The following is a 24,822-nucleotide window of genomic DNA, read 5'->3' on the forward strand; positions in this document are numbered from 1 at the left end:
CCTCTCTGCCCATCCCTGGGCTAGCCAGGTCCGGGGGGGCGCCCCAGGCAAAGCCCCGAGCAGGGGCCGGGCGCTGCCCCCCAGAGGTGGCTGCATTGCAGCTGCGGTCACTGCCGCGGAGGAGGGGGGGGGGGCACTGGCACCGCCGCCGGCCGCTTCCCTGCAGCGCCCCCTGGGGCCCGCGCGGCGCGGTGGCGGGCGGAACGCGGGTGGCGGGGGAGCGGCCTCCGCTCGGACGCCGCGGCGCGACGGACCGGAAGTGACGGCGGCGGCCGGGCTCTCCCCGCGGGCAGGTGCAGCGCTCTAGAGCCCCCCCCGCGCGCCGTGCGCCCGCTCGACTTCCGCTGGGCGAGGTGAGCACGGAGGGGGGGCAGGGCACGCGCCGGGGGGGGCCCGTGGTACCCCCCCATTGTAATGCTAAATCCCCACATGCCCCCCCCGGGACTCCCCAGGCTCCAGTCACCCCGGGGGGGGGGGCAGGGAGGCGAGGGGCGGGGCTGGGAGCAGACGGGCACGGCCCCCCCCCCCCCCCCGTACTCAGCAGATGGGGCCTGGCTGCTCCTCCCCTCCTGGTCCTGCTGATGGGGGGGGGCTCGGCCCAGGCAGCAGCCAATGGCGGGTCCGGTGCGGCGGGTGAGCGCAAGGCGGGGGCAGGCGCCGGTTGGTACCTGGGTGGGGGAGGGGAAATCCCGGTTAATCCGTTAAACGCTCGGGCTGTGTCTGCACTGGCGCCACCTTGTGCCAAACCGGCCGCTTTTGCGCCAAAACTTGCCGCCCGTCTACACTGGCCGCGGGTTCTTGCGCAGTTAAACTGACGTTCTCATGTATGAAATCAGGGCTTCTTGCACCACAACTCCGATGCTCCCGCTCAGGGATAATCCCTCTCGCGCAACTGTTCTTGCACCAGAGGCCAGTGCAGACAGGCAACATGAATTTCTTGCGCAAGAAAGCCCTACGGTTAAAATGGCCATCGGAGCTTTCTTGCGCAAGAGAGTGTCTACCCTGGCAAGGATGCTCTTGTGCAAAAGCACATCTCTTGCAGAAAGGCACATGCCAGTGTAGACGCTCTCTTCTGGAAGAGTTTTTGCACAAGATCATGCCAGTGTGGATGTAGCCTACGTTTAACCGGTTAACTGATTAAGCATGGAATCCCAGCGGAGGATCACTCCTGTCTGCGCGGGATGGGATGGGAGCAGGCTGCTAGCTCCTAACCCCTGCACGGGCTGTTCCTCCGTGCCAATTAACCAGTTACCTGTTCACATCCCTAGTATGTGTGGGAGGGGACCTGTGTTACAAATCTGTACTAGGCCTATAAAAATTATGCTTGGTCTGATGCAATTTAAACCTGATTTAAAAAAAAAATTGTATGGAAAACTTGAAGCCACATGACAAGTTTGAATGAAATGGCTGGGCTTGTACAAAGGAAGAGTTTTGTATCTGGCCCAATTCATATTTGCAGGTTCTCAAGATGTCGGGCCCGAGAAAATGCCCTGATTGTGGCTCCTCTGACATCGTGGACGATGCGCATTATGCTCAGAACCAACTGGTGTGCGCTGACTGCGGGTTTGTTCTCACCGAGGGGCTCTTGACAACCACTTTCCAAGATGAAGAGCATTTACAAGGTCAAACGAAAATTCATTTTAGTTTATAGAAGCATGTCAGAATTTGCAGGATTTATGTTGTCGTGAGGATGTGGAGATAGAGATTTTTAAAAACTCCAAACCTACAGCTCTGAGTAATGGGTATTATTTTAATCAAAAGTCTTTTTTGCCTTAAAAATGGTGTGCAGAAAAAAGAGTAGGAGAGAAACTACTGCTTTAAACTTTACAAGGCAACAAGAACAGCAGTCCTGGACAGATGATTCTTAACCCATGATTCTTACCCCAAATCAGCAAGATTGCAAATTTGACTCCCTTTCCCCCAGTTGTATTACAGACAACTAGTCTTGGGGTGGGCAGTAATTTTTGATGGGGGGCATTCCATGATTTAGGTAAATAGTCAAGGGCCATGCTTTTCTGTGGAGGGGTGTGGGATCTGGGATGGAGGTTGGGTGCAGAAGGAAACTCCGGATTGGAGGGTGGGGTCTGAGAGGGAGTTTAAGTGAAGGAGGAGGTTGTGAGTTGGGGTAGGGGTTTGGCATGCAGAGCCCAGGAGGGGTGGGGGTGCAGGAGTATATTTTGACCTGGGGGGAGGCGTGTAGGAGGATGGTGCAGGGTTTTGGGGGGAGTTGTGACCTGGGGGAGGAGGGATGCAGAGGGTTTGGGTGGTGATATGGTGTGACGGCGCGTTGGGGGTCCCTCGTCTCCTGCACCCCGAAATGGCACAAACAGACTGCACCAGCCGGTGGAATAGAGGACGTTTATTGCCTCTCCAGGATAAAGCACAGATGTAATCTGGTCGCAGAGCTGGGCTAGGATGCCTCAGGCCCCCTTGAGATGGGGGAGACTGGGCCCCTAAACTCCAGCCCCTTTCCCTAGGCTGTCTCCTCCATGCTCTCAGACAGCCACTAAACTCACTCTCCTCCAGCCCTGCCCCCCAGCCAGGGCAGCCTCCACCTTCCTTTGTTCCTCTCCATGCGGGGTATCTGGTTCAACCAGTTTGGCATCACCTTTGCATAGTGAGGTTTTCCCTGCTGGGTCTTGCTCCAGACAGCAGAGGTCACCACAGCCCAGCAAGTACCCCCACTACGTCACATATGGGACACAGGATTGGGGAGCAGCAGGGAGTGGGGTGCCAAAGGTAGGCTCCCTGGACTGTGCTTACTTTAGGCAGCTCCTGGCCAGCAGCCCAACAGGGACCTGAAGACAGGCTCCCTGCCTGTTGCAGCCCCAGGCTACTCAAAACAACTGGAGGCTTCCTCCATGTGACGCCCTGTGCTGCGTGCTCCTGGGCGACGTCTACATTGGCATGATTTTCCGTTAAAAGCATTTTTGGAAAAGCGCGTCTAGATTGGCAGGATGCTTTTCTGCAAAAGCACTTTTTGCGGAAAAGCGTCCGTGGCCAATCTAGACACGCTTTTCCACAAAAAAGCCCCGATCGTCATTTTCGCGATTGGGGCTTTTTTGCGGAAAACACTACTGTGCTGTCTACACTGGCCCTTTTCTGGAACAGTTTTCTGGAAAAAGACTTTTGTGCGAACGGGAGCAGCATAGTTTTTCCGGAAAAGCACTGATGATTTTACATTAGATCGTCAGTGCTTTTCCGGAAATTCAAGCGGCCGGTGTAGACTGCTGGTAAGTTTTTCCGGAAAAGTGGCTGATTTTCCGGAGTAACTTGCCAGTGTAGACACAGCCCCTGTGTATGGTGGGGGGGACACTTTGTGCAGTGCCCCTTCCTCCAGGCCAATCATCACAGCTCTCATTGGCAGCGTGAAAAGTCCCCCCTCTCCTCTCCTCGTCTCCCCGCCCCCCTCCATTGGGCATGCCTTAAGGGAGCCGCCAACCGTTTTGAGCAAGCTAGAGCCTGCCTTGGGGTCTCAGTGACCTGTGGGCCAGATCAAAAGGCTTGGTGAGCCGGATTCAGCCCACGAGCTGTATCTTGCCATCCCTGCACTAGTCCTGCTTAGGGGAGCTCCTGCAAGCTTCTCTTGCGTCTCTAGTCCTGGTTTTAACTTGTGCTTCCCCAGCCTACAGGGACATTGCTTTGGCTGTCTGCTGTAACATTCTGCTCCTGTTTGTGTGAAAATGCCAAAATATAAAATTGTGACTTTTTTGAAAATGGACTCGCTCCATCACCTTTTGAAGGAAAATAATCCTGACATAGCAGCCATGAAACCTGCCCTTGAGTCGTATGAGACACAAGCAGGTTAAAAAATCATTCATTAAAAAACAAACGTTCTTGCCTTTTGTTGCAAATAGAATCCTGGATACTACGGGTTTGTTTAGTTGAAAATAAAATACACCGATCAGTTTCATTTTCTGACGCTCATGCTGCAGTGAATACTGTGGTGTTTGTATTACATCAACTGCAGATTTTTCTTACATAAGAACGGCCCGATGGGGTCAGACCAAAGGTGCATCCAGCCCAGTGTCCTGTCATCTGACAGTGGCCAGTGCCCGGTGCCCCAGAGGGAGTGAACAGAACAGGGAATGATCAAGTGATCCTTCCCTGTCACCCATCCCCAGCCTCTGGCAGAGGCTAAGGACACCATTCCTGTCCCTCATGACTAATAAGTATTGATGGGCCGATCTTCCATGACTTTATCTAGATCTTTTTTGAACCCTGTTAAAGTCCCGATCCTCACAACATCCTCTGTTTAAAACAGGTTTACTAGGAATCTTTAAATATGTCCTGGAAGCATTTCTATTGGGCTGTAAAGATTTTGTACAAGATTATTGTTTACAAATGTACATTTTAAAGCAAAATTATTCTGACACAAATGCCTTTAAGCAACATGGGTAAGTGGCTATCATCAGTATCATCTTGCTCTCTTTTGTTTCATAAACTTTATTTGCAGATTTCATTGTTGACTCCCTTAAAGCAGGGTTGATTGTGAGGAGGATTGTGTTTATGCTATATAGATTAACTGGATCAGATATGTACTATGTGTAGCTCTCCTTTCCCCGAGGTGAGGAATCAATGATCCACATGAGTTGTGGCAGAAGATCTCGAAGAGCTACAGTGTAGCAGGCCTCAAGCTCAGAAATTCTTTCATAAATGTAGTCACTGCAGTAGATCTATTTATATAGTAAACTGGCAGCAGCGCCCTTTGCTGGCAAGTTACAGAGAATCAAAGACTCCAACCATGAAGACTGAACACAGTTCACCCTAGAGAGTCTGTCTTTTAGTTCAGGATTGAGGCAGAAGGCCTGGGGCAAGCTTGAGAGAGTCTCCACTGTTGTCATCTGTGGTGCCTATGCTGTGAGCATAAAGAGAATTACCAGCTTTGGAAATTGAAATCTGGTGCCTGCAACTGCCCCAGTCCTAGCTCTCGCCCTCCTCTCTCCGCTGGAAATGACTGCCTTGCCTGGTGCTTCTTGTTTTCCAGAGGTGACGTATTCACGGAGCACTGGGCAGAATGAGCAGCTGAGCCGCTGTACGCAACGAGGTGAGAGCTTTTTTTGACTGTTCCTTTCTTGCCGCACTGAGCCGCTGGCTGGCTCAGAAGAGACACGTCTCAGACTGCGCCATCTCCTCCTCATCCTCTTCCTGAAAGCCACAGGGAGCCTCTGTCTTTTCACACGCAGCTAGTTCTGAGCCCTGGGGGGACCATTGGGAAAACTTCCCCTGCTGCATGAAGAGAAATGGGCTAACGTTGCCAGGTGCAAAGTATCAGAATGAAGTTGCCCCACTGCCGTGCTGCTCCCGCCTGGCTTTGGCTGAGTGCTGTGGTACCATGGGGAGGCGCGTTCCAAGAAACGTTTTGTGCAAATGTTTAAAATCCTGTTTAATTGGCTAACCGGTTAAACCAGTTCACCGATTAACGAGGACACGGGTGGGGGCCGCTCCAGCCCCACTGCCTGTTAAGCTGGGCTGTAGCAGCCCTCATCTCCCACTGCAATCAGATGCTGCTAGCGCCCAACCAGAGCAGCCTCTGCCTGTGGGGTGTCCAGGCTCCCCATGGACAGAGGCTGCTCCGGACGACCAGCATGGCCTCTGGTTGGGCCATGAGCATGGCCGTAGGCAGGGAGCTGCAGCCCATCGGTCAACCGCCTCCCTACGAATGTTAAAACGTAGCCTGGTGCTTTCCCACAGGGATCAAGCGTGTCCAGGATCTCTGCAAAGTCCTGCGTCTCCCGGCGGTGTTTGAAGACACAGCCCTGTCCTATTTCCAGCGAGCAATTAAGCACCCCTCCTTCCACTTGGTCCGCTTGGAGAAGAAGGAGATTCTGGTGGGCTGCTGTGTCTTTGTGACCTGCCGGCAGCACAACTGGCCCCTGACCATGGGCACGATCTGCTCCCTGCTCTACGCAGACAAGGAGCTGTTTGCCAGCGTCTACCTAGCTGTCCTGAAAGAGCTGGAACTGGACGTGCCAGCCCTGAGTCTGATGGATCTGGTGAAAACGCACCTCAACAGGTAATGTGACCCCTGGGGGTGTTAAGGTGTTTCTTTGGGTAAAATGGACAGTGTGTTTGGTAGGCTCCTGGTCATTCCGGACATCACCCCTCCCCTTGCAGCAGATGGACTTACTGATCTAACGGCTTCTTTCTCGCCAGTCTCCAGTGCCGCATGATAGCTAACGGTCTCTCTTTGCTCTCTCAGTTTCAAGCTGTTCCAGAGTTCAGCCAGCATCCCTGCCAGATTTGCCGAGGACAAGGACAAGATGGTTGCCCGGACAATCCAGATTGTGGAGCTGGCCAGCGAGACCTGGCTGGTGACCGGCCGGCATCCCATTCCCATCGTCACGGCTGCTGCCTACCTGGCGTGGCAGTCGCTGCAGCCCGCAGGGCGCCTCAGCTGCCCCTTCCCTCGCTTCTGCAAGCTGGCAGGCACCGACCTCCCGCCGCCGGCCCACCTGAGGCTGAAGGAGCTGAATGACATCCTGCTGAGAATGGCCTCCCAGCTGGCCTGGCTGCGTGTGCTCCAGGTGGACAAAAAGACTGTGGTCAAGCACATCGGGGACCTGCTCCAGCACCGGCACTTCCTGGTGAAAAGCTCCTTTAGCTCGGGAGACGCCGAGGCTTCCAGTGCCACCGCAGCGGGCCAGGGCTCTGAGAGTTCCCCGCGTGCGGCAGGGTGCGCTGGCCAAGCGGAGGGCTGCCCCCCGGGGGGCAAGCAGAAGAGCAGCACTGGCCAGAGGCCTTTGCTCCCACCGTGCCTTCTCAACCCCAGGAAGAGACTTCGCACAGCAGCCCCGAGTCCTGCGGAGCAGGCGATCACTGGGGATGAGGCCATTTCAGACAGCGAAATAGAGCAGTACCTGCGGAGCCAGGAGGAGATGCGGGAGTTCCGCAAGGCCCAGGCCCGGCACTGAACTGACCCTCCCCCCAAGCGCAGCCCAGCTGTCTCTGCTGGCTGACACTCTTCCCCTGGGAGAAATCGGCTGTGCTGGGGGGAGGCGTTGTCGTTTAATGGCAGCGTCTCCTCGTTCTGCTGGGGCAGAAACAAGCCACCCGAATGGCTTCGTGAGCAGGACTTGCACAGGGAACCGGTTCCGGGTTAGAAATAGCCATCCTGGCTGCCAGACGCGCCGGTGGGACTTGCTCTTACCAATTCACAGTGAGTTCCTGTGTTGAAAGCCAGATGGTCTCCAGCATCGCCCGGTGCTGCCCTTACGCCTGAGTCTGCGTCTGTGCGCTCAGCCAAGGCGGCCGGAGCCTGGGTAAGTGGGTCTAGCTTGCCTGTCCGTAGAAGCATTCGGATTCCTTGCGGTTGTCTCCGGGTGGGACACTTCCAGTTTGGCAAAAGGGCTGCGGCTGCGGCTGGGGCTGATTGCTTTGCCTTTCCCAGAGTCATTTGCATGAGGCAGATCCCTGCATGGGTCAGCCAGTGCGTAGCTCAGGACGGCTCCGTGCCACCCAAGCTTTGGATGAATTCTCCTCGGCTAAGACTGGGGCTCTGCATCAGCCTGTGGCGGGGAGGAGTAACACTGGCCCAGAGCAGCACCGGCTAGCCCCCTGTGGTGGTTGTGACGGAACAGAGCTGCCACTCTCCTTGGCTGTGACGGTTTTTCCAAAGCGCTGCCTGGTTCCCTTGCTGTGCAACACAAGCCCGGTTCCTGAGAGGCCCCCCGTGGTCGGGGTCTCGGAGCCCCTAGCGTGGGTTGGATAAGGGAGTCGACCCTGCTGCCACTGGCAGGCAGCTAGTGTTCCCCTCTGACCGTGGCCGTTCCGTTGCTTATGTGGCTGCTGGAATGTGAACCCTTTCTCGGAACGACTGTACGGTCACATTAAAGAAAAGCAATGACTTGGCTGTGCTGAGGGCTCTGTGGTGTCGGGCCGAAAGACAAGCAACCTCACTTCGCGGTAGATTTGCAAATCTTTAATATATTAAAACAAAACAAATCTGCTAGAAAATTCTGTTTATATAAAAAAATGCAACCCCCCCCCCCACCCTTTTAAACACATTTTCTTTGGTACTTTCCCCCCTGCTCCCTCCCCCAGTATATTGCAAGAAGCTCTGTTGATATGTCATTTGCTTGTAGTGTAAACAGACAAGGTAAGTGTAATGCAAAGCGTTTCGATAATACTGTCACAGTGCAGCAAGCGTACAGCAAGGTCAGCGTCAGCGAGAGTGCAGGCTGCGGCCTCAGCGTCGGATCCCCGTTGTGTTAAGTACGACGCATGTTTAACAAAGTAATTTTAATCAAGGGAAAGTCTAACAAGGCGGCAGTACAAGCCCCCCGGGTATTTCAGCGAGTTGTGGCCTTCGGAAGGGAGGAAGAAATAGAGCGAAATCTTTAAGTGCTTTATAATCCATTAACTCCTGCAGCTCCCCACCCCACATCTGAGACACGGCATGGACGTTGACGTGGCTTGTGGCTGAATGCTAGCCCCCTGCGTGCCTTCGGGCACCTCAGTCCATAGCTAACCCTCCGGCCCCCAGGAGGTAGGTGAGCAGGGATGCCCACTTGTACAGGTGCAGAGAGGTGGTGACTGGCCTCTAGCCAACAAGGGGAGGCTGTAGCGGAGCTGGGCTTGGCTTCCTGGCCAGCATGTCCCACTCTTCTAACCCTCCTTTTGATTTCAAGCGGGACAAAAGCAGCCAAGTTGGGGGAGCAAGACTAAGGTCCCGGGTCTGCCTGCTGACTACTGGAGTGAGGGCGAAATGTGTTCTGGGAACTGTGCCTCTCAGCTGACCTGTGGTCAGAACGCCTCTGGAAAGGCAAACCCACGTGCTGTGAGGGGAATGTGGGCCGGACCGAGGGCCGCCCTGTCCCCTACCCGCTGGCTGTGGGCCGGACCGAGGGCCGCCCTGTCCCCTACCTGCTGGCTGTGGGCCGGACCGAGGGCCGCCCTGTCCCCCACCCGCTGGCTGTGGGCCGGACCGAGGGCCGCCCTGTCCCCTACCCGCTGGCTGTGGGCCGGACCGAGGGCCGCCCTGTCCCCCACCCGCTGGCTGTGGGCCGGACCGAGGGCCGCCCTGTCCCCTACCCGCTGGCTGTGGGCCGGACCGAGGGCCGCCCTGTCCCCCACCCGCTGGCTGTGGGCCGGACCGAGGGCCGCCCTGTCCCCTACCTGCTGGCTGTGGGCCGGACCGAGGGCCGCCCTGTCCCCCACCCGCTGGCTGTGGGCCGGACCGAGGGCCGCCCTGTCCCCTACCCGCTGGCTGTGGGCCGGACCGAGGGCCGCCCTGTCCCCTACCCGCTGGCTGTGGGCCGGACCGAGGGCCGCCCTGTCCCCCACCCGCTGGCTGTGGGCCGGACCGAGGGCCGCCCTGTCCCCCACCCGCTGGCTGTGGGCCGGACCGAGGGCCGCCCTGTCCCCCACCCGCTGGCTGTGGGCCGGACCGAGGGCCGCCCTGTCCCCTACCCGCTGGCTGTGGGCCGGACCGAGGGCCGCCCTGTCCCCCACCCGCTGGCTGTGGGCCGGACCGAGGGCCGCCCTGTCCCCCACTCGCTGGCTGTGGTGTGACATTACCGGTGTGGGAGGAGCCAGTTCAGCGCCCCAGGGGCTACTGATGTGCTGTTTGCCCCGTTTCTATAGCAGCAGGCAGAGCGAGGCTCCGGGCACCCACCAAATAGGCACATGGGGTGGAATTGGCAGCAAATCTCACTAACAAAACAGGAACATGAAACTTACTGCTGGGGCCGTGTTTTGAATAGAAACTTTTTAGGAGACATTCTTCTATAAACATTTGACATAAGGCTTCTTGTCCGCAACCGGCTCTGGGCCCCATCTGTATTTACCGTAAGAAGCTGCTTTATACTTTGCACTAGAAAGAGGGTACTTGATTTTCTTGGCTCTGCACTTGTTTTTCCAGTACAAGTACCAGCCCTTTTAAAAACATGGGAAGGCGGAGTGGTGTGGCTGTACACTTAACTCATTCCGCTTTCCTGTGTGCTGGTGTAACCGTGTGGCATCTGCACACTCACGCCACTCGGATAGCAAGATCCTTTTGGCTTGACAGAATCACTCCTGGTCCATCGAATGTTCTTTCCTCGTGGCGCTAGACGGAGTAGACTCTGACTTGTTACTGGCATTACATGGTTTGCTCCAAGAGCAAAACTGCCCGTTCTGTACATGCTGAACGGGATTTAAGGACAAGTACCTTTATCTGCCCAGTTCTTTGGTTCCGTGCCTCCCTTCTTGAGTGGCTAGCAGGGCGGCTCTCCCCACTTCCACACCTGCTGTACAAGACTGAAACATCTTTCACGCCGAATGTAACTTCTGTAAAAATAATGCCCCCACTTTTCCAGTCACGGCAGCAAACAACCATTTTGCATAGCATGGCCCTCTGAGGTTCCTGAACCTTGCTCGGGAGCAGTTTTCTTGCAGTGATTTAGTGTCTGTCAGATGCAGACGATTTGAGCTGTTTCTTATCTCACCTCTGGTTCATTTTTCACTATGGCTTTTACTTTGGTAGCTCAGTAACCCACAGGGCTAAATATACATCTGTTGTGAAGATCTTTGCGATTTCATGCTCTTTCTGAAAGCGTTTTCAGTGAGGCTGAAACAGACACGTCTCTCCGGCAGCATCTTCCCCTGAAGGAGCTGGTTCTGAGTGACCAAAACGCGTCGCTCGTGTAACATGGAGGCGCTTCCATCAGCTACCGGCCAGTCCACGCATATATACATCCAATAATATAGATTTGAAAAATAAACACTTTTCTTCGGTATATTTATAAAATAGCTGTAGATTCAGTCTCTCCAGGCATGCAGAAGTGATTAATAAGATTGTTCCTCAGCAGCCTGCATGGCTGTGATTGTCTGTCGCCTTAGGATCTCAGCGCTCCGGGGTCCCCCGCCCATGGAGAGTCGGCTGTGCTGGGCTCTGACTCTCCATTACCAGCGCCCGGGGGGCTGCACCGCACCGCTCCCTGCCGACTGCCAGAGGATTAGAACAGTCTGGACAGGAGCGCCCAGCCGCTGGAGTGCGGGTCTGTGTTGACACACCTGGACGCTGTCTGAAGGTTGCATGCGACCTGAACGCGCCATCCCCCGGTCCCCCAGGCCCCGGCCGAGCGTGCGGAGGACCACGCTAGGAGACTAGCTGCCCGGGCCCTTCATGCCTCACACCGTCGTCTCGCTCTTCCAGAGGCCCGTCTTCATGCCAGCCGTGCTCTCCGCGCCGGGGAGGGTTATGTCGTACTTGCTGCCTTTCAGCGCCCCGTTCTGGCTGGCCACGTTGAGCGGGTAGGAGCGCCGCTTCGTCTCCTTCTCAATGGCGTGGGCCTGGCGGAGGTTGTCCCTGCTGGCGCTTCTCCTCTGAGCTCTGCTGAAGTCGGGCACCTGCTGGCTGCTGCTGCCCCCGTCGCTCGCTTCGGACTGGCTCAGAGCAGCCTCCCCGTCCTGCGCCGCTGCCGCCCTTGGCCCCAGGCGGCTGTTGTTCAGGGGGCTGTTGCGGCTGCCGCGGTAGCTCTCGGAATGGCTGTTCGGGATGCTCTCGCTGGAGGGGTGGTCTGCAGCAGGCCCCCGCAGCGCCTTCTGGCGCTGGTGCTTCCCCTCCCGGTACTGCTTGGCTCTGCTCTTGTGAGCCCTGCGCCCCGCGTTGCTGGCGTGCCGGGCCGCCTGGGCGTTCTTGTTGTTGGCCGGCTCCGGTTCCTCGCAGCAGGCCGGCCGCGGTGCGGGGCAGCTCTCCGCCTGGCTCTGGGCCACCTGCAGGTTGGTGAGCTTGCAGGGGCCCACGGTGGAGTTGGTGCTGCTGGGCGAGGAAGAGGACTTGAGGGACTGAGCCACCTCCGGGCTGCACCCGATGAAGATCTGCGAGCCCTCCGCGGGGGCCATGCCCGGGTGGACGAAGGCCTGCATGGGTAGCGCGTGCCGGTAGGACGGGCAGCAGGCAGCCCAGGAGCTCTGCACGTCGCGGCGCCGGGCGCAGTGGTGCACGAAGATGAAGAGCCCCAGAGCCGTGGCCGTGGCCCCGTAGAGGCAGCTGAAGACGACGTTCAGGTACCAGCGCTGGGACACGGCCAGCGCCCCGCACGTCCACAGCGCGCCGTACAGGAAGTGGGTGGTCACCAGGGCCCAGAGCTGCGCCTGCAGAGAGTAGGCGCCGTCGGCCTCGGCACCGGGCGCCCCGGAGTGAAGGGTGACGGAGATGGAGCCCGAGTCCGTCAGGAGGTTGCTGCTGCCACCCAGCCTGGGCGGCGTCTCGAGGGGCAAGGGAGGCGGCTCTTTCGGGTTCTTCGTCTGGCGCCAGAGGCTGGCCCCCGCGCGCAGGAAGTAGATCCAAGTGATGAGCAGGATGAAGGCCACCGGGACATAGAAGGCCCCCAGGCTCGGCCGCCACACCAGCCAGCAGCTGCAGGGCGAGAAGAGCGGAGGCGTCTGCGTTGGCTGGGCAGTGCCCTGGGGTTGGGCACCACGAGCCACACGCAGGGAGGGGAGCTCAGCCGGAGCCAGGCTCGATGGGGCTCCTGGCTTCCTCCGCGAAGCTCCGCCCCAGCCGTGTCGGCAGTGGGGGCTCGTAGGAACAGCTGAAAGGGCTTACAGGGCTAACGTGCCCGCCCAGCTCCCTGCTGTCGAGGCCGCTCCTCCCCCTTTGCAAACCAAACTCCTGGCGGGTTACATTCCCAGCCTGGCTTGGAGCCGGGCCCGAACTGATCCCCAGCGCCTGCTTCCAGCTGCCCTTGCCTAGGGTGCTGCTGTGGCTGGCCGGGCAGCCGTTCGCCAGCACCCAGAGGGCAACGCTCCGCTGCAGCCACGGCGCACGGCCCCCCGTGTGTCCGTGGACGGTGGGGTTAGCTTCCCTGCAATCTGATCGCATGCTCCGGGGCTGCCCCGCCCCCTCTCGCGTGGGGCGAAGAGGGCAGCGAGGCGGCCAGGGTGGAGCCGCGCCGGGGGCACTCACTAGGGGTTGTTCTGGTAGTTGTGGATGTTGACGGCCGCGGTGATCCCACAGATGATGAGGGGGATGCCGCCTGCAATCAGGTAGAATCTGTAACGTGAACAAAGCCGGTGTTACCCTGCCCCCCAGGCTGGGTCTGTGGCGCCCCCTCCTCAGTCCCTTCTCCTGGGGCCTGAAATCCTCCAGCGGGGGCGGCCGGCTTGGGGCAGGTTGGAACAAATGTGGCTCTGCCACCCTGGAGTGAAGGGCTGGGGGCAGAGTCGCACTTTCCCCTCCTTAAAACGGGGGGGGGGGGGCTGTAAGACACTCCCCACAGTCCTCCCCCACCAGAGCCTGGGAGCCCAGGCTAGTTGATTTGGTTCCCCCCCCCCCCAGCTTGGGTGGGATAAAAACTGAGGAGGTGCAGTGTGTGGGAGGGGGCTGCCAGGAGGTGGGTGCAGGACCCTCGGTGGCCAGATTCGGCCCCTGGCTCAAACGTCCCCCACCCCGGCTTTCAGAAGGAAGGGCTCTGGCTGCACCCCTCCCTGCCGGGGAGGCTCCCCCGTAACTGGCATGCGCACGCGAGCTCACGTCACCGGCTGCGCCAGAGCAGCGTCCGTACCGGAGCATGGGCCGAGGGGCTGGCTGGGGCGCGTCACCTTCCGGCTGCTGCGGGGCCTTCCACGTCGCCGCCTTGTAGAGGACTCTGGCCTTCACGGCCATCCACAGGAGGGTGGACAAGGACGAGTAGTGCAAAATGATGCCAACCTGCAGGGCCAGAGTTACAGCGCATGTAGGGGCGGGCCAGGTGCTGTAGGATCCAGGCAGCTACTCGGGCTGGCTGCAGCCACAGGCAGGACTGTGCTCTGCCAAATGCATTGCAGCCAGCGCGCCCTGTAAGCTGTGCGGCTGACCGGGAGATTCAAACGGGGCCCAGCCAAGTAGCAGAGCGCCCACACCTAGGCTTGTGTTTCTCCTGGTGGTGCACATTCGCACGTGCTTTGGTGCGCATACCAAACTTTATTCCACACGTGGATGGAAAAGATCCGTGGGAACATGGACTGCAGCTGCGGTTTTCTCTTGCAGCTGCGTTGCTCTCGTACGCTGCACTGCAGGGAGCACTTTGCAATGTGCCTCTGGCCTGCAGGAGAGAGCGGTGGGTCGGCCGTTGTCGGCATGGGCCTCTCCTGCACGGACACTGCTGGGCGTGAGGGGCAGGGTCGCAGTCTGGCCTGCTCACCGGAGAACGTGGCGCTTTGCTGCAGCGCTGCGGGGCCTGGGCCTCGCCCTACTTACTGCTTGGCAGACCATGGTGTAGTTGGTCAGCGTGACGCCTCCCGCGAACACGGCCGACGTCATGGCGATGTGGAAGCAGAGGTTCAGCAGCGTGTGCCAGCACTTGCGGGAGACGTGAATGGTGCTGAAAGAGAGGGGGGGCCGGGCTGTCGTGGCAGGCTGGGAAGGGTTACGGTGCCCTGCCCCGCTGCGTGTTCTGAGTCCCTCCAGGCAGAGCTGGCCCCGGGCGGTTACTGCGGCCGGGTTGGGGCGGGTCCGCAGCCAGGCACTGACCGGAGCGAGGGGCGTTCTAGTTCCCGGGGTGGGGGCTCCCTGCGGACAGCGCTGCCCAGCCCCATAAGAGCAGCTCTCGCAATCTCATGGGCCTTGCTCTACGCGCCTGGCTGCAGCGGGAACCCGGCGGCCAAGCCGAATGACTCGCGGAAAGTCGTGGCTGAGGCTTCGTTAGGATATTTAGTAGTAAACCCTCGGCCACTGTTCCGTGGCTCTGCCTTTCGGCCCCCAGGCGCCAGAGTGCAGCCACCTCTGGGGGGGAGCGCGGCCCGCACGCCCCTCCTCCCCGCGGCGCCAGCTCACCCGTGGTTGCTGATGTAGGTGATGATGGTGGTGAAGAGGCAGAGCAGCAGGAGGGCGGTGCAGGTGTACAGAACGGGGTGCAGCGCCTCCGCCGGGCCCGGCGCCTCGCTGGGGAAATGGCTGAATTCCTAGCGACAGCCACAGGGAGCGTCACGGCCCCGCCGGCTGCCTGCAGAGAGCAGCCAGCCAAGGCCAGCGCTGCGGGGGGAGGGGGCGGCGGAGGGAGCCGTGGTCCCCCCCCGGCCAGCAGCCCCCTTACCATGAGCACGGCGAAGTTGTGGAGGCGCCGGGCAAGCAGGGTGCTGACGTTGGGCTCACGGTGGGCCAGCTGGCAGCCCTCGGCGCTCCACCCCCCGTAGCCTCCCAGCACCTCGAAGTCCCAGTGGGCAGCCACCGGGTCGGTCCCCTCCCGGGTGTGGCGCAGCGAGACGGCGACGGGCTCCGAGAGGTTACTGACGCCGCAGCCGTCTGGGGAGGAGAGCGGCTGAGCGCCAGGGTCTCACCCCCCCGGGCGGGGGGGGGGACTGCCTGCCCGCCTCTCATGCCCCCACCCCCGCTGCCCAGCTGAGCACCAGCATCTTGGCCTCCAGGCAGCAGCAACCCATGCCCAGGGGCGGCCCCAGCAGACCCCCATGGGCAGGGCCCAGGCGAGCTGCTCAGGAGGAAGGTCTGGTTAGTGAGGGGCCCTATGGCTCCACAGCTGGGTCAGACGCCTCCCCCCCACCCCCATGGGATGAGCCAGTCTGAGCTGCTGAGAGCCACTGGGCCCAGGGGGGCAGCAGCTGCTGCTCGTAGCCCCATGATGCTGCTCCCTCCCCACCATGCTGCTGGCTGCGCCGAGGCCGGAGTGCTGCCCCCCCCCCCCGGGTCCTGGCTGCGCCGAGGCCAGAGTGCTGCCCCCCCCCCCGGGGGTCTGGCTGTGCCGAGGCCGGAGTGCTGCCCCCCCCCCCGGGGGTCTGGCTGTGCCGAGGCCGGAGTGCTGCCCCCCCCCCCCCCCCCGGGGTCTGGCTGTGCCGAGGCCGGAGTGCTGCCCCCCCCCCCCCGGGCTGCGGCCCTTACGCGTTCCGGCGAAGATGACGGGGGTGGCCACGCTGCGGCGCTTGCCCTCGTCGGCCAGGCGGGAGGAGTTGCCGGTGCTGCGGAAGAGCTTGCCGTTGCGGAAGACCAGGAACTGGACCTTGCAGGCGGGGGGCGGGGCGAGCGGGGCCGCGCTGGCGAACAGGCTGGGGGGCAGCTGGATGGAGGCCAGAGCGATGCTGTTCTGAGGGGACAGGGAGCCACGGGTGAGCCGGCCCCGGGCGCTCGCCGCCCCACCTGCCCCCGCGCCGCCCCACCTGCCCCTGCGCCGCCCCACCTGCCCCCTCGCCGCCCCACCTGCCCCTGCGCCGCCCCCACCTGCCCCCTCGCCGCCCCACCTGCCCCTGCGCCGCCCCACCTGCCCCCTCGCCGCCCCACCTGCCCCTGCGCCGCCCCCACCTGCCCCCTCGCCGCCCCACCTGCCCCTCGCCGCCCCCACCTGCCCCCTCGCCGCCCCCACCTGCCCCCGCGCCGCCCCCACCTGCCCCTGCGCCGCCCCAGTACCTTGAGGTGGAAGCTGGCCAGGGAGATGTTGGGCCGGCCCGTGGTGCACCTGAACCTGAGCGGCTGGTCGGCCAGGGCCTCGGGCTCTGGCTCGGGCAGGGGCGGGCGCCCGGCGTCGCGCTGCTGGAAGGCCGTGCAGCTCAGGCCTGTGTAGCTCTCCGGCTTGATGAGGTAGGCCTCGAAGGCGACGTTCCTGGCGTTCTGGCGGGAGCAGAGTGCCCGGGGAGTGAGCAGGACAGCACAGCGCCGGGCACACCCCCACCCCTGGAGTCGGCCACCCCCTCCCCGTGCCAGGCACCCCCCCAAACCTGCCACCCCCTCACAGCGCTGGGCCCACACCCCCAGAGCCTGCCACCCCCTCACAGCACCGAGCACCCCCCTCCCGCCGGAGCCTGCCACCCCCTCACAGCACCGAGCACCCCCCTCCCGTCGGAGCCCCCCCCCCCCCGCCGTAGGCTGCCACCCCCTCACAGCACCGAGCACCCCCCTCCCGCCGGAGCCTGCCACCCCCTCACAGCACCAAGCACCCCCCTCCCGCCGGAGCCCCCCCTCCTGCCGGAGCCTGCCATCCTCTCCCACTGTTCCACCCCTACCACAGCCACGTGCTGCGAGTTGCTGCTGAGCACGGCGCCCGCCATCTTCTCCAGGGCGCGCACGAGGCGGGTGCAGGCCTTGTCCTCGACCTGCGCCATCCACAGGGTGTGGTCGTCCACCAGCATCATGTTACTGGCCATCTCCACCAGCACGTCCGGGAGCTGGGGGGGGGACACGGGGCTGGTCGCTGTGGGCTCTGGCCCCGAGACGGGGAAGGGTCCCTCTGGCCCCTTCAGCCAGGTGCTGCAGCCTCCCCCCGGGGCCAAGGCCTGCCTGTCTCGGGGGGGGCACGAGGCCCCGCCGGGCCGGACTCCAGCCTCGGAGAGGGGCATTCGCCTGGGCTGGCCGAGGCTGGGGGCCGGGAGTTCCTGTGGCAAGGCCGGGCTCTGCTCCCAGGCTGCTCAGCCCTGGGCTGAGAGCTCATGGCCGGGCCGGGACAGGGGCGGTGACGTGCCGAGCGAGGGGCCGGGGCCGAGACGGCAGGGAGCTGGGCCGTACCTGCTTGATCTGGTCCACGTAGCCGATGAACTTCTCTATCATCTGGGCCACGTAGATGACGTCCATCATGTCGGAGAAGTTGGCGGCCTCGGCCGTGTAGACACGCAGCTGGTGCGCCAGTGTCAGGGCGTTGGAGGCGTTGATGGGCATCTGCCGGGGCAACGGGGGCGTCACTAGCTGGGCCGATCCCCCCCATCCGGCCGTGGGGCGGGGACGGAAGGGTCCCTGACCGAGCCCCGGACCGGCAGCTGCCAGGCCGGGGAAAAGGGACCCGGGTCCCGCCCCCGCTCACCAGCACGAAGGTGTAGAGCACGCGGGTGATGTCGTTGGTGTAGAGGCAGCGCGAGTAGTCGCCCTCCTCCCAGCGCCCCCGGCGGTCGCAGCGCCGCCCCGCCTGCTGCTCCGCGGCCGGGCGCCCGCTGGCCCCCGCGGCGAAGGGGTACTGCAGGCACGACTGGTAGGCCGTGAGGCCGGCCAAGGTGCGCGGCCACCTGCGCGAAAGGGGGAGAGGCGCAGTGAGAGCGGGCCGCCGGGGGGGGGGCAGGACATCGGCCCACCGCTCCCGAGCAGCCCGGAGCCGCCGGGTCTCACCCCTAGGCCAGGAGGACCCCCCCCCAGCTCACCCCCCTTCAGCCCCGCCTGGAAACGCTTCGCCACGGAGCGGGCGGGTCCCTGCCCCAGGGCCTGGTCCGGCCACTGACCCCTCCCCGCCCGTCTGGTATGTTACAGCCCCATTTCCTCGGGGTGCTGCTGGGGTAACTGCCCCCAGGCTGGGGGGGCCCAGAGCAAGGGAGCCTGTCTGCACAGAATGGGGGAGCCGTGCATAGCGGGGGTGGATGCGTGAGCCTGGCCGGGGGCAATCCAGGCCACCAGGGGAACCTTCCCAGCTGCGGCCGGCCTGCCCAAGGGAAAAAGTGGAGCCAATGCAGAGAGCAGCTGAGAGTTTTATGGGGAAATTTACTTCCCTCCCTGGAAATCGTGGCTTGCTCCAGCTGCGGCAGCATCTGGTTTCAGAGCCCCTCCCTGTCCCCCGCCACGGGGAGCCACGCCGAGGGCCCCGCTCAGCAGACGGCCAGGCCCACAATTCTTCCCGCTTTCCCGCGGCTGAGTCAAAGGGCTGAGCCGCTGCTCCGGGGGCGCCCGCGGGGCAGGGGCTGTTCGGGATCAGCCCGGACAAATTCCCCGGGTAGCGCTGGTCCTGGCTGGAGCCCTTCACCCCCGGCCCTCAGCAGCACGGCGCTGGCAGCTCTCACGGGGCCCCTAAGTCCTCCCCGCTCCTCGGCTGCCCTCGGCGCGGCTCCTACCAGCCCTCTGCCAGCCCCACGTCCTCCCCTTGCCGTCCCGCCCCCCCACCCACCGTGACCCCTCACTCGCCGGCCCCAAGCCAGCCGCAGCCCCCCTGACTCAGCCTCTACCCCGGCTGCCCTGTCCCCCCGTACCGCTCCCAGCCCCTCCAGCCTGCCATGCCTAGTGCTGCCCAACCCCAAGCCGCTGGCAGCGATTCACTGCCCCAAGCCGGGCTGGGCCGGGTGCCCTGTGCTGCCCAGCTCCCGGCCGGCGAGGGGGGTTCCCGCGATTCCCAGCTCCCGCGTTCCACGCCCGGCCGAGCGGAGGAGGCGGGGTGCCTGCGGGGGAGGGGGGCTGCTAATTGAAGCCACATTGGCTGCCCCCGTCGTTTCCCTCCCAGAAAGGCCCCGCCGAGGCTGCCGTGGGCTCCCCAAGCCTTTCGTCTCTTGCCAGCGAAATTCCGACACCTCCTGGCCCCGGGAAGCCTTTCAAAGGAGCCTCCCGATCCACGGCCTAATCGCTGCCAGGCGCCGGGTCACCTGGGGGCTGAGCCCACCGCAGCCCCCACGCCTGCGGCCCGAGCCGGGGGGAGCCAGCAGCAAGTGGCCAGGGGGTGCAGCGGGTGGGAAGGGCCCCGGGGGACTCCGCAGACAGATGCTAATAACTGGAGTGGGGGCGCCCGCTGAGCCCCCCCCCCCCGAGTGGCTTTCCACCCCTCTCGGGACTCGGGAGGCTGCGCTGCGTTGGACCTGCCCCTGGGCTTGGGGGCAGCCAGCGACGGACCCGTGAAGCCGGCCCAGCAAACCGGGACCCACGTCAGCACGCGAGGCGCCCACCTGCTCCCCGAGCCCAGCAGAGACCGTGGCGGCCCCAGATCCTGCCCCCGGGAGCCAGGCAATGGGGGGGCAGCCGGGGAAGGGGGGTCTGACCTGAAGTCCCCGCGGTTGTTGGTGACCCTCTCGGCCGGGCAGTACGAGGCCGACGTCTCCAGCACCACGATCTCCACCTTCTTGCTGACGTTGCCCTGGGCGGTGGCGACGGCGCATTCCCACTCGCCGCTGGCCGAGACGTGGATGTTGGAGAGGGTGAGCTCGCTGGGGGCCAGAGAGCGCTCGCGTCGGAGAAGCCCGGAGAGCAGCCGGTGCGGCCCCCCTGCTCCCCCGCCCGAGGCCTGGCACCCGGGGCCCCGTCCAGCGCAGGCAGGGGCGCGGCTGCGTCCGTACCCACGGCTACCCCAGGGCTTTTCCGCAGCCCCTTTCCTTGGGGCAGGGGAACTGAGGCCCAGGGAGCATTTCAGTTGCCACCTGGGGAGGATGCGGCAGCTGGCGAGGAAACGCGGCCGTGGCCTTGGGAATCCCGGCTGGGGTTTCTCCAGGGACCCTGGGGGGCCAAGCCCTGCGACTGGGGGGGGCCGAGCCAGGGATCCAGCTCCCATTAGATCTTGCTTGGTGCAACTGAGCTCGAGCAATGCCTGGATGGAGCTGAGCTGAGCCCTCTGGCCCCAGCCCAGAGCAGCTTGGGTCACCAGCTGCCCCACGGAGCACTAGTTCTTGGGCAGCCCCCCCAGTGCTTGGGCACCCCCCCCCAGTGCCCCATGGAGCGCTAGTTCTTGGGCAGCCCCCCCCAGTGCCTGGGCACCCTACCCCCCCAGTGCCCCACGGAGCCAGGGCATGTCTCCAGCCCCGGGGAGCCTGCTGCACACCTGGTGATGAAGGTGCAGTCGTGCACCAGGCTTTCCTCCAGGATGATGCCGGTGCCCTCGTCCTCCTGCACTAGCACCCGGTTGTGGTACCACAGGATGCGGGTGCTGCTGTCCAGGTAGGTGGCCGTGCACTGGAAGGGCAGGCGGTCGCCCTGGAACACCACCTGGCGCAGCGAAGGGATGAGGTGGTGGGTGTGCAGCTCGGGCGCGCCCTCTGCGGGAAAGGCCAGAGAGACCCGGGTGAACCGTCTCGTCCCCGCGGGGCTAGCACCAAGGGCCGGTGGCGGATCCACCCGGCCGCGCCACGGGACCGCCAGACGGCTGGCCGGGCCTGCCTGGGCCCTGAGGGCTTCTCCGGGGCCTGGCCCTCAGACACTCAACCCTGCCCGGCCCTGGAGAGCGCCCCGGGCCGGCCGGCCTCACCACACTGCAGCTGGCTCTCCCGCAGGCTCCTCAGCGGCTTGGCGTGCAGGGGGCTGGGGTAGATGCACAGCGTCCGGTCGGAGAGCTGGGCCGAGCGGTTGTGGGACCAGGCCAGCGCCCAGCGCAGGCTGCAGTCGCACGTCAGGTACTCGGTGGCGAAGTCGCTGGAAGGGGCAAAGCCGAAGGGCTGGAGTCAGGCCCCGCGGAGACGGAGAGTTGCAGAGGGAACCCTCTGTCCCGGGGTTCGGTGGCTGGGTGCAGGGCCCGGAAGGTGATGGTGCTATGGCAGAACACGGCCGCACGGGCGGCGAGGTGCACCGCTGGTACCGTGCTGGGCCGTACACACATGTGAGCGCACGATGGCCCCAGCACTGGGCGTGAGCCCGGCTGCACAGCGGTGCAGCTGCCCTCAGCTAGCTCAGGTCCCCACTGCCCCACTGGGCAACTCCCCCAGCACCGGGAGGTCAGCGTGCAAGGGGAAGGCGGCGTGCGAGGGGAGGGGGGCCGTGCGACACGCCCTTTCCTCGGTGAAACACTCACACGACTTTCAGAGACGGCAGCTCGTCGAAGACGCCGGGCTGGAGGCTGGAGAAAATGTTCCCGGACATGTTCCTGGGAGAGGGGACAAGGCAGGGCTGGAGGAGACGGAGGCTTGTCCGACGCGCTCGCAGCGGCGGGGCGGGAAAGGGGATTTTCCAGGCCCGGCCCAGAGCCTGGCTCCAGGGGGCAGGTGGCAGCTTTTGCCACTCACAGACTGCGGCGGGGGGGGGGGGGGGGGGGGGGGGGGGGGGGGGGGGGGGGGGGGGCGGGGAATCGGCCCCTTGAAAGTACCTGCCCTCTCCAGGGCTCACAATGGGTCCCCTAAATCACTCGTCCCTTTGGGAAATGCCAGGCCTGGAGTCTTACAGCCCTGTCCCCAGCTCTAACCACCAGGCGTCACTTCCCCAGCTCTAACCACCAGGCGTCACTTCCCCAGCTCTAACCACCAGGCGTCACTGCCCCAAGAGCTGGAAGGAGACGCCAGGAGCCCTGGGGCTCGGTTTGCTTTCTGCTTTCATCCACCCCCCGAGCCTCTCCAGCCGTTTCTCCGCCCCCCTCGCCCCGTCTCACGGAGGAAAGGAAAACAAGAGGCCGGGCCCAGCGGGCTCCGTGTCGCGGGGCCTTAGCGCTGCCTTTGATCAGGGAGGCCCACGAGCCGCAGGCAGCGCGTAATGAGCAACCCGGGCTGGTGGGGACAAGGAGCCCACCCGACGGGCCTTTAATGAGCTCCGAGCCGCGCGGCCCCGGGCCCGGCCGACAGCTGCTGTCACATGGGGGGGGCCCTGGGCTGGGACCGGACAGCACGGGGGGGGGGGGGGCTGGGAGCAGCCCATGAGGCCAGGACCATGGGGGGGGGGGGGTTTGCTGAGGGGGGGGAATCTCTCTAGCCCAAGAGGGTGATGGGGGGGAGTGTGGGGAGCCCCTGGCCAGCAGCCCCCCCCCCCCCCCGGTGCCTGGCCCCTGCGGGTGCTTACAGCCGGGTGAGGCTGGCGAGTCCCTGGAAGACGCTGGCGCTGAGGCAGCCGATGCGGTTGTTGGAGAGGTCCCTGGAAAGAAGCAGAGGGGGGGGGGGGGGTAAGAGCTGGGGCAGGGCCGGGCTGTGGGGCGCCAGGGGCCGCGGGGGGGGGGGGCAGGCGAGGCCGCGTCTCTTAAGTGCAGGACAGGCAGCTCCCGGAGCCGGGGTGCGGGGCGCGGCCGGGGCTTGCTCTGTGCGGGGCCCCCACCCACTCGCCGGCGCTGCCAGCTGGACTCGCCCAGAGCCGCGAACGTGGGGCCCGGGGCCACTTACAGTCGCTTCAGCTCGGAGAGGCCGAGGAAGGCGCCCGGCTGGATGGTGCTGATCAAGTTGCTCTTGAGATCCCTGGGGACGGAGAGAGACGCTCGATGCAAAGGGAGCCCGGGGCCGGATCCCGGAGGGAGCAGAGCGCAGGGTCCTGCGCAGCCTCGCCCCCTGCTCCTGCCGGATCAGCGCCCCGGCCCCGCCATCCCCGGTAACCCCTGGACCAAGGGCAGCAACGTGCGTGCGCCCAAGCGGGCTCCGGACGGGCAGTGCCAGTGGCCGGGCGCGGAAGCCAGAGCGATGCGAGTGAGAAATTAGGCCCCCGCTTGAGCAGCGAGGCTGAGCCCACTGGAAGCGGCTGAGCCCCTGCGCCGCGCTCACGAGGCCGCAATTAGAGTCTAGTGTCCGGGAACAGGAGAAACGGGAGCGGGGCCAGCGACGAGCAGCGAGGGACGCGCTGGGGGGGGGGGGGCTGAAGGAATCGGGCTTGGTCCGGCTGGAAAGGAGCAAACTGAGCGGGACGTGGCAGCAGCCTGCAGGCACCTCAAGGGCGTCGGGAGGGACGTTCCCCCCGGCCTCTGCGGACAGGACGAGCAGCGAGGGGCTTACGCTGCAGGGAGGGAGGCTGGGGCTGGACGTGAGGGAAACTTCCTGCCTGTCGGGGGTGAAGCTGGAATGAATTGGGGGGGGGGGGGGGAATCTCCCTCGCTGGAGATTGGACGAGCAGGTCGGACAGGCCCCGCCAGGGATGGGCTAGATCAGGCGAGAAGCCTTTTTGGGGTCGGGGCCGCACACAAGTGAGAAACAAACCTCCCCCCCCCCAGCGCTCGCTGACGTGGCCCCCGACTGAGAAGCAGAGAGACCCTCCCCCTCCCCCTCCCCCTCCCGGGCCAGAGGGCCCAGCCTAGCAGATTTTGGGGGCTCTGGCCCCACCGTGGGGCAGCCGGGTGCTGGAGCCCCGGAGCAGGCTCCCCCATTCTGGGGGCCCTGAGCCTCGGGCTGGATCCAGGCAAGACGAGGGAGGCAGGTTCCCCTCCCCTGGGCTAGACCGTGCTTGGCCCTGCTGTGCCTAATGCAGGGCAGATCCGCCCCCTCCCCCACCCAGCCCATAACCCGTGGGCGAGCCGGGGGCATTTTATCCCCCCGACGGAGCAGGCTGCCCGGGTCCCGTGAAAATGGAAATCCTGCCCCCCCCCCCCCCAGCCGCTCAGCGAAAGGCTCCTGCCTCGCCGGGCAAGTCTGCTGCCCTCCCCAGCTCGCGGCCTGGCGCTGCCCACGGGGCAGCTCGTGTCTCTGGCGTTTCCCCGTCTCTGAGCCGAGTTCGCCCGCGGGACGGGGAGCGGAGCCGCTTGCCAGGGCAAAGCCGCTTCCCGTTCGGGGGGGGGGGCAGCGGGAAAAGCCCCCGTGAGCAACACGCGTTGTGTGGCTCCCCTGCCAGGGCGGCCAAAGGCAGCGGCTCCGGCGAGGGGAAGGCAGGCGCGGCCCGGAGGCGACCAGCACGAGCCAAGGCGGTTCTGGAGCTGCCGCCCCCCAGCGGGGCTGTCTCGGAGGCTGGCGCTGGCAGCGCCCGGCCACGCTCAGCAGGAAACGCGCTGGGGTCGTGAGCTTGATTTGAGCATCTACGTGAGCCCCGCGGCCGAGCCAGATTCCAAGCTGCGCCCACTGCAGTGAAGGGGGCAACCCCCAGCGGACACGGGTATGGAACCACCCAATTGCAGCCCGTGTCCATTTCTCCTTCCAGGGCCACTCAAGTACCTGACGAATTGTCTCCCTCATTAATTAGAAGGGAACCACACACACATGCAGACAGACACGCTCACACCCATACGCACACAGACACACACACACGCACGCAGACACACATGCACAAACACGCACAGACACATGCACACAGACACACACATGAAGACACGCACGCAGACGCACACACAGACACGCACACACAGCCTTCACACCCATACGCACACAGACACGTACACACACACACGCAGATACACATGCACACACAGACACACATGCAGACACACGCACACAGACACATACGCACACAGACACGCACACAGACAGACACGTACACAGACACACATGCACACCCACACAGACACACACATGCACACACATGCACAGACACACACATGCACACCCACACGCACACAGACACGCACGCAGGCACACACA

The 24,822-nt window shown here is 63.6% G+C and overlaps 2 protein-coding genes across 5 annotated transcripts in view; one reads left to right on the forward strand and one right to left on the reverse strand.

Moving 5' to 3' along the window:
* The first annotated feature begins 201 nt into the window (after positions 1–201).
* On the forward strand, positions 202–9,663 carry BRF2 (BRF2 general transcription factor IIIB subunit). 2 transcript variants are annotated; one of them, XM_075910876.2, is made up of 5 exons: positions 202–353; positions 1,460–1,622; positions 4,988–5,047; positions 5,695–6,016; positions 6,203–9,663. In XM_075910876.2, the coding sequence occupies exons 2-5, from the start codon at positions 1,469–1,471 to the stop codon at positions 6,912–6,914; spliced, it is 1,248 nt and encodes a 415-aa protein (XP_075766991.2). In that variant the 5' UTR covers positions 202–353; positions 1,460–1,468; the 3' UTR covers positions 6,915–9,663. The 2 variants fall into 2 exon arrangements, with proteins under 2 accessions (XP_075766991.2, XP_075766990.2); XM_075910875.2 differs by lacking the exon at positions 202–353 and adding an exon at positions 547–633.
* The window catches only part of ADGRA2 (adhesion G protein-coupled receptor A2), a 67,972-nt gene continuing 49,599 nt past the window's right edge, over positions 6,450–24,822 (reverse strand). For 2 of the 3 annotated variants that reach the window (XM_075910872.2, XM_075910870.2), the window contains exons 3-19: positions 22,654–22,725; positions 22,340–22,411; positions 21,366–21,437; positions 20,826–20,989; positions 20,403–20,616; positions 19,630–19,794; positions 17,706–17,904; positions 17,414–17,563; positions 16,915–17,076; positions 16,322–16,522; positions 15,800–16,001; positions 15,000–15,208; positions 14,741–14,868; positions 14,165–14,288; positions 13,491–13,636; positions 12,893–12,979; positions 6,450–12,343 (exon numbers count right to left, since the gene is read on the reverse strand). In XM_075910872.2, coding sequence (XP_075766987.2) covers positions 11,113–12,343; positions 12,893–12,979; positions 13,491–13,636; positions 14,165–14,288; positions 14,741–14,868; positions 15,000–15,208; positions 15,800–16,001; positions 16,322–16,522; positions 16,915–17,076; positions 17,414–17,563; positions 17,706–17,904; positions 19,630–19,794; positions 20,403–20,616; positions 20,826–20,989; positions 21,366–21,437; positions 22,340–22,411; positions 22,654–22,725 — 3,598 coding nt within the window. In that variant the 3' untranslated portion in view covers positions 6,450–11,112. The remainder of the gene's footprint in view (positions 12,344–12,892; positions 12,980–13,490; positions 13,637–14,164; positions 14,289–14,740; positions 14,869–14,999; positions 15,209–15,799; positions 16,002–16,321; positions 16,523–16,914; positions 17,077–17,413; positions 17,564–17,705; positions 17,905–19,629; positions 19,795–20,402; positions 20,617–20,825; positions 20,990–21,365; positions 21,438–22,339; positions 22,412–22,653; positions 22,726–24,822) is intronic. The other variant, XM_075910871.2, reaches the window with a different exon arrangement.

Source organism: Pelodiscus sinensis, chromosome 28, assembly GCF_052426305.1.
Source record: "Pelodiscus sinensis isolate ZL-2025 chromosome 28, ASM5242630v1, whole genome shotgun sequence".
Taxonomy (NCBI): domain Eukaryota; kingdom Metazoa; phylum Chordata; order Testudines; family Trionychidae; genus Pelodiscus; species Pelodiscus sinensis.

Excerpts from the sequence above, each read along its gene's own strand:
- BRF2 (XM_075910875.2), top strand. The coding sequence starts at position 613 with ATGGCGGGTCCGGTGCGGCGG. Across the intron at positions 5,048-5,694 it reads GAGCCGCTGTACGCAACGAG|GGATCAAGCGTGTCCAGGAT; the intron begins GTGAGAGCTTTT and ends GCTTTCCCACAG. Across the intron at positions 6,017-6,202 it reads GTGAAAACGCACCTCAACAG|TTTCAAGCTGTTCCAGAGTT; the intron begins GTAATGTGACCC and ends TTGCTCTCTCAG.